At 44.5% G+C, this 10638-nt stretch overlaps 1 protein-coding gene across 2 annotated transcripts in view; it reads left to right on the forward strand.

The window, feature by feature from the left end:
• traf2b (Tnf receptor-associated factor 2b) overlaps positions 1-9179 on the forward strand; it is a 32646-nt gene extending 23467 nt beyond the window's left edge. For both annotated transcript variants that reach the window (XM_064309243.1, XM_064309244.1), the window contains exons 7-11: positions 350-424; positions 2032-2394; positions 2666-2843; positions 3209-3357; positions 3861-9179. In XM_064309243.1, the coding sequence (XP_064165313.1) occupies positions 350-424; positions 2032-2394; positions 2666-2843; positions 3209-3357; positions 3861-4079 (984 nt within the window). In that variant the 3' untranslated portion in view covers positions 4080-9179. The remainder of the gene's footprint in view (positions 1-349; positions 425-2031; positions 2395-2665; positions 2844-3208; positions 3358-3860) is intronic.
• Positions 9180-10638: the final 1459 nt, after the last annotated feature.

Below are 10638 nucleotides of genomic sequence, written 5' to 3' on the forward strand. Positions count from 1 at the left end.
GGCCATGTCGTCCGTTTAGTTTTAAACATGACCTTAGCTGGTGTGTGGGGGCGAGCCTAGGGCGCGCCCTGCACAAACGCGATTAAACTCTCGGGTTATTAAGGGCAAGGGAACAAAGAAGGGCGTTTCCACTCACAGCAGCTGAAAGGTGTGAACTGAAACTGTAAGCCACAGCTGCACTCATTTGACATTATGGAAAAAGGTGGCGGTTACCCCCCCGACCAGAAAAGCGTAGTGATACCTTTCAGTGCCAGGCGGGTTTAACGGAAAGTTTCTGTTCTGGGGAGCAGGCCTGGTTTCTGTCTCACGCTGTGACATCTTTCTCCCCCCCCCCCCCCCCCCCCCACAGTTTCCAGACCATGTCCTGTCGTGCGTGAAGTCCCGGACGGCCTGCTCGTTCGGCGTGGTCGGCTGCTCGGCTGTGGTGAGTCGCCCCGAAATGTCCTGCGGCCGCGTTTTTTTAACTGCCGCCCCCCCCCCCCACGGGGCCATCGCTGTCATTTTGACACGCACACGCATGTACCACCGTGAGAGAGCGTGGACCATGTGAACGCGCAGGGAAGAGTTTCACCTCTCATTAAGAAGGAATGGACCTCTGAATGTAGGACGGAATGTGCGTATGAAAGTATGTGCACGACGTGTTTCTTTGCGTGCAAGGTGTGAGTCGTCGGTCCATTAATAACCTGTCGAGCGAGAGTCGAATTTCTCGAACTTCTCCTTTTAGCAGACCAACTCAAAAAGGTGTTTGCATTTTAGTCTCCTAGACACACCAAAATATGTTTTCTGGTTCATCTGTCATTTGTATAATTGGCTCAATGGAGGAAGTGGCATAGTCACAATGGTATTTTAAAGGGGAATTGCACTATTAAATATCATGTTAACATAATGAAATAACTGATCGAAAAATGAAGGGCGACACATTCATTAGAAGGACAATATCAGTCATGAGAAGCAGAAGTGTTATAAAGTGTAATTCCCCTGTAACTGTTTAAATCTCATACCAACGATCATCAGTGGCTGTATTTCAGAGGAAGTAACCCCAACTTACTAAGAATTTTGAACAAACCTGAGGCAATCCTTGCATCAGTAGATAATATTTCACATTTGGTTCATTTGAATTGCTTACAGGGAACATGAGTCATGTGTGGGTTCATTGTACGTATACGTTTCTAGGACATTCTGGTTTTCTGGTCTGATAAAGGTTCTGGTTTTCCCCTGATAAATGCCAAACGGCTGGTCTGGAGATAAATGGATGGTGATTTGAAGGAGATTGGTTTTGTTACTCAGTATGAATCAGAAGCACAGTGTGAGACTTCCTCAGCTATCAAGTTCTCATACTGATAATGCAAATACATTAGAGTCATTTGGTAAAGTGCGAAATAAGATACATATTTGCGGTGTTTATCCACTCTTCAGTACTGTTTGTAATGCTGACAGATGAATGGATATCCTCCATCCTTACCAAGAAAGATACAAATCGATATCCTCCCTCCTTTCTAAGAAAGAAATGGAGAGATACTATGAGTCAAGCTTGACCAACTGCATTTGCTTGTGTGACTCTTCACATTGTAATGTGATACTGTGTGTCTAATGCCTATTATAGACCTCACAGCAATGGCAGCTGTGATGTAGTACAGAACGGTATTTATGACCTCACTGGCACAGCCTGAAACCGGTGCTATACAGAATAATGGTCCTGCTTGTCTCTGTACAGTAGCCTCATTGTGCAGTGGCTGGGACACCAAATAAGATACTGGTGGTAGACACAGCTGTGGCTGAGCACAGGGTTTTTAGCCAAGGCCTGCGACTCAACATTAGTGTAACACAAAGCCTGGTCCCTGTGGGGCTTCTGGGGACCTTTTTGTATGCAGGTTTTTATGTTTCTGCCAGTCTTAACATGGTTGGTTAGTCATAAAGGTGGTGAAGTAATTACGTGATATTGTGATGTTAATGGTTAAAAAAAAAAAAAAAAAGGCCTATTCTGAGAGGCTGAGCTGAGCCAGGTGTGTTCTTACCTGCCGGCCGTCGCAGGTGGAGAGCGAGAAGCGGACGGACCATGAGCAGTCCAGCTACCTGGAGCACCTGCGCCTCCTGCTGGATGAGCTGGGGCGACTGCGCCAGCAGGCTGACGGGCCCGGAGAATGGCAGGAGGACTCCGGGCTGGGGCTGTACCGCGCCCCGGAGGAAGGGGCGCCCCTCGCTGGCAGCGGGGGCAGGGACGTGGGCGGGGCCAGAGGGGCCCAGGCCGGCGACCTCCTGGTGAAGAAGGTGGCGGCGCTGGAGAACATTGTGTGCGTGCTGAACCGCGAGCTGGAGAGAACGGGCCTCACTCTGGAGGCCTTCACCCGCCAGCACCACCTGGACCAGGAGAAGATCGACGGACTCAGCAATAAGGTGCTCTACCATGTACACACACACACGCGCCTAAACCGGCCAAAACTGGGCTGCCTTTCTGAAGCTCGCTTCCTACCGAGTCATTGTGTCCCATGCGCTTAGCGGACGACTGGATTTCATGTCCCTACTGTGCAGTCTCTGGCTCCAGTCTGTACAACATGGTGGCGCCCAGGAACTCCGTTTCCCAGGCTTCAAAGCGGTTTTCACAAAGCCCACGGAGAGTCAGTGGGTGACGCCGCAGTGACCTTGTCCGTATTTTTGGGCTGCGCAGGTGCGGCAGCTGGAGCGCACGATAAACATGCGGGACTTGCAGCTGGCCGAGACTGAAGGCACCCTGCGGGAGCTCACCTACTGCACCTACGACGGCGTCTTCATCTGGAAGATCACCGAATTCTCCCGCCGCCGCCAGGAGGCTTTGGCCGGACGAGCCCCCGCCATGTTCTCCCCAGGTCAGCCCCCCTACCCCCCTCCTCACCCCACCCCCTACCCCCTGAATTCTGTCACCTGACCTGGGAAAAAACCATCCTTCTGCTGGGTCAATAAAATGTTCACAGATGGCCCGCCCGACAGTAAATACTGTTCTACATTTGTTTCTAGTTTATAGATTTTTGAATCAGGTAACTTTATTTAAATGACTATCTCTCTCACTACAGGGAATTGTGGTTGAAAACAGGTTCACTGCTTAGTAGATGATTTGTGTTGGAAATAGCAGGAGCCTGTCCCATATCAGGGGGGAATGACTGTTTTAAATTGTGAAGCACGGTACGCTCAAGTACTCTGTGTGAGAGTGTGTCTGCCTTTCGCCCCGCTACAGCGTTCTACTCCAGCAAGTACGGCTACAAAATGTGCCTGAGGCTGTACCTCAACGGGGACGGGACGGGCCGCGGGTCGCACCTCTCGCTTTTTTTTGTGGTGATGAGGGGCAAATACGACGCCCTGCTCAAGTGGCCCTTCAGTCAGAAGGTACGAAGCCTGTCTGTCTGTGCATCTGTCTGTATCTGTCTGTGCTTCCATCTGTCTGTCTGTCTGTCTGTATCTGTGTCTGTGCATCTGTCTGTCTGCGTCAGTGTGTCTGTACGCCTGTCTGTGTCCATCTTAGCGTCTGTCTGTGTCAGTGCGTCTGTCTGTCTGTGTCTCTGTGAAAGGTTGTCTTTCACTGTCACAATCGACAATACCAACCACCTCCTTGCTCTAACCCACCCCGTTCCTGTGCTACTTCTGTGAAGGCTCCATGTCTGCACTAATGAACTCAGCAGGTATCCTCTCTTCTGTGCACTGTCTGGACAGACAGAGTGGGTGCCACGATAAACGTGCAAATTGAGAATCCTTAACTGGAAGAAATTAAGGAAGAAAGAAAAGCGGACTTTCCCAGTTGAACATCGAAACGGAAAATCAAATGACAAGAGCAACTGGAAGCCCTGTCCTTGTGTCCCTGTGTTAAATTCTCTCCCCCACCCCCCCGCCAGGTTACGCTGATGCTGCTGGATCAGAACAACCGGGAGCACATCATCGACGCCTTCCGGCCCGACGTCAGCTCCACCTCCTTCCAGAGGCCCATCAGCGAGATGAACATCGCCAGCGGCTGCCCGCTCTTCTGCCCGCTGGCCAAGCTGGCGGGCAAGAGCTCCTACCTGCGGGAAGACACCGTCTTCATCAAGGCCATCGTCGACCTCACGGGCCTCTAGTGCTCCCGGGTGCTAGAGGCCCGAAATATAAATCAATGTCCAGTGTATGGAGTCTCATTCCTTCGGCGGCCCATAAAAACAACCACGCTACAAAAGCAAAAGTGCAGACGTAAAGGGAAACGCGCTCCAAATCCAGAAATGACGCAAGTTTCGAATGTAAAAGGAAAACGTGCTGCAAGCGATGCAAATTCAGTAACCCGCTAAAAACATATTATAATAATAATAATAAGATAAATTTTAATTCAACAGGCGAGTATGGCGGCGAAACCAGGTGGCACAACCAAAGTGCTCCACGCAGCTAGGGGGAGCCACACAAAAGAGTGTGCTGTTGTTGTACGGCGAGCAAGACTACTTGTTTTGACTCGCCAGCGGGAAGACCCGTGCACGGCTGTAACGCGGAAGAGGCCGATCTTTCAATGGCAACGCGTTCCCGTCGTCGCGTTCGCGGGCGTTCTCGAAAAACTTGCGTCGCCTCTGGATTCGGAGCGCGTTTCCATTAACGTCTGTGCTTTTGCTTCCGAAGCGTGATCGTCCTTGTGGACCGCACTTTGCAAATTGTGCAAATTTGTGCAAGGAACGAAAATGGGCATAAACTCACATGTATGAACCCCACAATTACGGACAGGAGTAGCAGTATTAAGCCTTTTACTACAATGTGAAGTGTCACAAAAGCAAATGCAGTTGGTCAAGCTTGACTCATAGTATCTCTCAATTTCTTTCTTAGAAAGGAGAGAGGATATCGATTTGTATCTTTCTTGTCAGCATTACAAACAGTAGTGAAGAGTGAATAAGCATAGAGCAAAAACGGTGAACGATCTAAGGGAGACCCTAAGGCTCGTAGCTACAAGTGAGAGCTACCGATTTAAGAAGTAATTTTAATAATCGTATAATTCCAATTCCAAGGGTGTAAATTCTTGTGAAAAATTGTGGTTATTCGATATTAATTTTTATTAATAACTAAAAATATTAATAACTAAAAACGAATTCTTCCTGTCTCTCTACACTTTCTATCAAAGAAGATAAAAATATATATTTAAAAAAATAAAAAAAATAAAAAAACGGAAATTGGAACATAACGGCAAAAAAAAAAAAAAAAAATCACATTGGCGGGTCGAATCCGACCGCCAATCTTTGTTGCACGTCTCTCCCTCTCTCTCCTTCTAATTCTTCCTGTCTCTCTTCACTGTTCTATCAAATAAGTTGAAAAAGCCCAAAAAAAAGTATATATATATTTAAAAAAAAAATTTAAAAAAATGGAAATCGGAACATAACGCCAAAAACCTCTAAATCGACAGCAATTTCAGTTTCTATAATTTTGTTTAAAAGTCAGTCGGCAACACGTGTAAAATGATTTGATTCTCGTTTTTCAATTTAAGGGAGAAGGGTCCAGAGGCTACGGTGCACCCCAGGGGTCAAATGTTGATAAAGCATTGATGTGGAAATCTGGGCAAAGATTCCTACGTTTGACGTAGACGGCCGCTAGCTTGTGAAATTCCTGGGCAGTTAGTTTGATAGCTAATGAACAAACCGTCTGTGGTACAGTTCAGGCTAATAATCCATGTCCGTGTGGTAGTAGCGAGACGGTGAGACCACACCTTTTAGAAGTTTAAGAGGGAAAACGACTCTCCGTTTATTTTGCAGAAAAGACAGAATAAAAACTCTGTCGCAGATCTACATGTAACCCCCCGCTAGGGAAATGGGAAACGTAGGCTCAAGGAATTACTACCGATGGCAGGGAGAAGGATAACTAACATATACCAATATAAACATGGGCAGGATGGCCATAAATTATACCTGCAGCCATTTACTCATTAATTACTATGTGAGTGAGTGGCCACCTCACCCGCAGATTTCCACATCGATTTTATTTCTACATTTGACCCCTGGGGTGCTCCGTAGCCCCTGGACCCTTCTCCCTTGAGAAAACAGAAATCAGAGCATGACACCACAAACTTTAAAATCGACAGCAATTTCAATTTCTGTAATTTTATGTTCAAAATCAGTGAGCAACACGAATAACCATCTGATTTACGTTTTGAAATTTCTGATTTAAAGACTAATATCGAATAACCATTAATTTCTTGTTTTTTTTTTTTTTTTCATTTCCGATGCTGAAATGCAAAACGATTAGGCAAAAAGTACACGGATCTTTGTCTAATGTCTTTTTAAGAATGGAAAAAGTGATGTTTCTGTTTAATGCTGATTTTTCATTAGTGGTAAGTAAGAAGCTTAACGACAAATTTGCTACTCTTTGGTTCGTATCTGGGGTTCTAAAGGGGGTTAATATAAAAATATAATAATAAAATATTAAATAAAAATATATTATATTGGTGATAAAGCCTATAAATAAATGGAATACATATATTATTGTTATGCAAAATATGAGAATGAGTTGCATATGTTGTGGATTATAAAACCAATTATAAATATAAATATATAAATTATACAATTACAAATGTGTGTAATTGTATAGCTTCAGTACTAATGCAACAATTGTGTGGTGAACACGCATATATAGAAATTATACGTACATAACATGGGTATCATTGAAAGAATGGATAGTGTGTATAAGTTGCCCAGCATTCATTCTCAGTATGCATTTCAATTTATTAATTAGATAATGAATGTTATGTTATATAATGCCCTGAGGTGTATAGAAGGCAAGGGGGAAGACTCCATACATGAAAATTTACAAATTAATTATATTATCCTTTGAAATCTTTACTTGTTTAATTCATTTTTATTAAGTTCATTTTTATCTACTCCTTTTAGCCAATGTCACTATTCTCTTTTGTCTCTTCTTTTGATCACTGTGTAATTGTATGAAATACATAATTATTCTGAAATAGGTTCCAGTAGGGATGCAAATGTTGTGCAGTTCTTTTAATCAATAGCCAGTGGCCATTAATAGATTAATACTGATAAGCTTAAAGTTACAATCTCGAAGATTTCCGTTTCGTTCTCTTTGGCGGTACCAATGGCGAGAAGCGGTAATTGCAGGTGTGTTTTTGGACCTCACTTCCCATAGATCCAACCGGATCCAACCAGTGTCAACTGTGTGACGTCAGTCAGTTGGCACCTGGGCCACGGCAACTATAACATGTACTATTTACTGAATAAAAAATGGTTGTTATAAAAGTAACATTATGTACATACTCATTCATTGTCTAACGTTAGGCTAACTTAAGCTGTCTTTACACTGCTGAGCCGGGTTAAAATGCTGTAGCAGACCTGGGGTAGAATTAGTGATGATCAATTTCCACAAACGTTCTTTATCCACCTTTTGCTTGGTATGAACATCTTTACACTGCAGAGAAGAATCCGCGGGATTCGCTGTGGCTCGTGCAATTATGTACCTCGTGCGCAACAAACAGTCTTTTTCGTGAATGATTGCTGTGTGATATTTTTGAAACAACTGCCTTGCAAAATGTTACCCCTGGTGTTTCTGGTTTTGCTAGCTAAACTGTTTGAGGATAAAGCTGAGCTGGGTGTTAAATTCGCAATCAGAACAAGAAGAATAAAACAAAAACAAAGGAGATTTCATCAAAAAAGGGCATCAAGGCTGAAGGAACATATGAGGAAGCATAATAAAATAACGATAATTCATACTACCGTATTCTTTTTAGTTTTCTCCGGCTTGACATCTTTACACAGAAATCAGCTCCACCTATACCCCAGCATTATTCCGATCATTATAATATATTGATGAACTTGATGGCGATGTAAATAACGGTAACGTTAAGGCCAGTTCAGATCAATGATTCGCAACGAGACGAAACGGTTTTAGAATGTTGCAGCGGTGTGAACTGGTTAGTTGCAGAGCGTCTGAAGCCGTTGCCTGGGGTCTCAAAAGACCCACCTTGTCAAATTGCCAAGTGCAGTTTTAGAACGTTTAAACTCACACGTCTTGGAATTTTGCAAGTTGCATCCATTCTCGTTGCGAATCATTGATCTGAACTGGCCTTTAGTTAGCTACATTGCAACGTTGCAACAAGGTAGCATTGCATTCGAGAGGCGGTTTGCGAGGTCGGTACCGGTCAGTAGCGTTAGCTAGCGTTTTTTCTAATTGTTAGCTGACATTAGATTGTGTTAATTAGCTAGCTAGCTAACGCAACGTTACCTGATATGAAAGGTGGATACTGTGCGCAACGCTGTCTAAACTAATGTTGCCTTTCTTGACATGGTCCGGTAGCTATCGTTAGCTGTGCAAATAGCTATGTAATTTAGTAACGTTACATTGTCATCAAATGTAATACGAAATCTACATCAACAAATATGACCTCTCATGTTACACAAAAATCTTTAGGGTTCCATACCCACCCCCCCCCCCTTTCTCTGTTATTGTAACACTAGAAGACACCAGAAAAAACAGTACGCCGCTCACACACAAGTCAGTTGAAGAGCGAGCCTGTTGTGTTAGCTCTGCCTACCCTCTCTGGCGGACCAACCACTGATGGGTGATGGAAAACGCATCACTAACTATGCGCCGCTTGTGATTTTTTTCCCGGTGATGTCGCCACAGACAAGTTCTTTAATCATAAATTATTATTACAATAATAATATAAATTAATATAATAGGCTCAATCACCATTGTGTTACCTAATTTGGCAATAGATAGTGACTTAACAGACATTTATTTTAATGAAAATCTTCAGAGATTATTACTTTAAAATCTATACTATGGTCTATTAAAAATGACTCAAAATAGGCCTTCCAATTAAATGGTTGTGTATATCTGAGAGATTTAAGCCATGTCTCAACAGTCATTAGAAGAGGATTTTACATTGTGCATTAATGGCAAAAAAACAAAATATTGCAAACACGAAATTTGCGCAGGAGAGTAGGACCGCTGACATTTTTATTATCGGGTAACTGAACTGAACTCCAGGTGGAGGCAAGAGATATTGCTTGTTAATTGCTTTATATTTTTGTAACCGCTTTAGGTTCATTTGTAGTCGCTTGTAGCAGCTATATATTCATATAACAAAAAAAGTGGTTGCATAATAAATTTAAAAATCAATCCCTTCAATAATAAAATTTGTATTCTATAGTGCAAGTATAGTAGGCTGTTTGTTTTCAATAAAACAATATAATAAATGATGCTTGGTGTGTGTGTGTGAAGCGTGCTTTCTGTAGGAGTGGTAAGCGAATCAAATCAGGAGGATGGGCTCCACCTCTATAGCCATTGGGGAGTTTTTTCTCGCCACCGTTTGAGGGTTTACTCCCTGCAGGGAGTTTTTACCTCATGCACTTGCTATTTGCGGGTTCAGGTCTGGTGTTTTCTCTCTTTTTGCTTTGTTTCTTTCATTTTTACTCTGTAAAGCGTCTTTGACGGTTATCTGTAAAAAGCAATATACGTATAGAATTAAATGAACTGAAAATTGAAATCAGCGTTTCCAAAGGGATTTTTATTTTTAAATAAAAGAAGGCAAGGCGTGCATCACTGTGGAACAGCCCGCCTCACAGCACACAACAGGGGAAACAGGGTACACTTGTAACAGTAAGACCGGTAAACACCGTCACATGCCACTTTTACCACCTGTGAGCCTCCCCACTCACACACACACACACACACACACAGTCCCACACTGACGCACATGAACACTGAAAATGCTGAAGGAAGACCTGAAGATGTTATGGGAACCTGCAACCTCTATTATGACCCGCAGACCAAGCAAGAGGTCTACTTGACACTGAAGGGGGTGGGAGGAGAAGCAAGAGGCTGTTGCCGGGATACTAATGGATATGACGCCTGTGGTCATGTGCTGAAAATCTCCTGGGGGGGAGACAGGCGGTGCCACTTGAGCTGAGAAGCAGTTGGAATATTACAAACCGCACTGGTCAGGCCCTCTCTGGGGTTACGAGATCACCTGCTGCTCTCACACACCATAAGAACAGCCTGCTGTTGGCCAACCTCCCGTCCTGCCATAGACACCACACACCGCTCATGAGAACAGGGCCGAGCGCCAACGCCTGTCCAAGATAAAGAGCCCCCACTAGGCTGAACGAGTCTAACCCTAACCCTAAACGTCCTAACCCTAACCGCAGCTGAAACCTAACGCCCCTAACCCTACCGTAACCCAAACCTTGACTAGCGCTTACCCCCCTAACCCTACCCCTAGCTAACCCTTACCCCCATAACCCAAACCCTAACTAACCCTTACCCCTATAACCCAAACCCCAACTAACCCTTACCCCCATAACCCAAACTCTAACCAAGCCTTACCCTCATAGCCTTACCCCTAATTAACCCATACCCACTTAACCCTAGCCCTAACAAACCCTCACCCCCCTAACCCAAACCCCAATTAACCCTTACCCCTCTAACCCAAACCCTAACTAACCCTTACCCCTCTAACCCAAACCCTAATTATCCCCCCTCCCCCTAACCCTACCCCTAACCATTCAGCTGGTGAGGCTGCGGTCTCTGCTGTCTGCGGAGGCAGCACAGGAGCAGCCAGCTGTTTAAGGGCTCATCACAGCTGCTCACAGTGAAAACCAGGGCCACACTCCGAACAGCTCACACACAGCTCTTCCTGAAAAGCATGCTTTGTGGGGA

Source organism: Anguilla rostrata, chromosome 14, assembly GCF_018555375.3.
Source record: "Anguilla rostrata isolate EN2019 chromosome 14, ASM1855537v3, whole genome shotgun sequence".
Taxonomy (NCBI): Eukaryota; Metazoa; Chordata; class Actinopteri; order Anguilliformes; family Anguillidae; genus Anguilla; species Anguilla rostrata.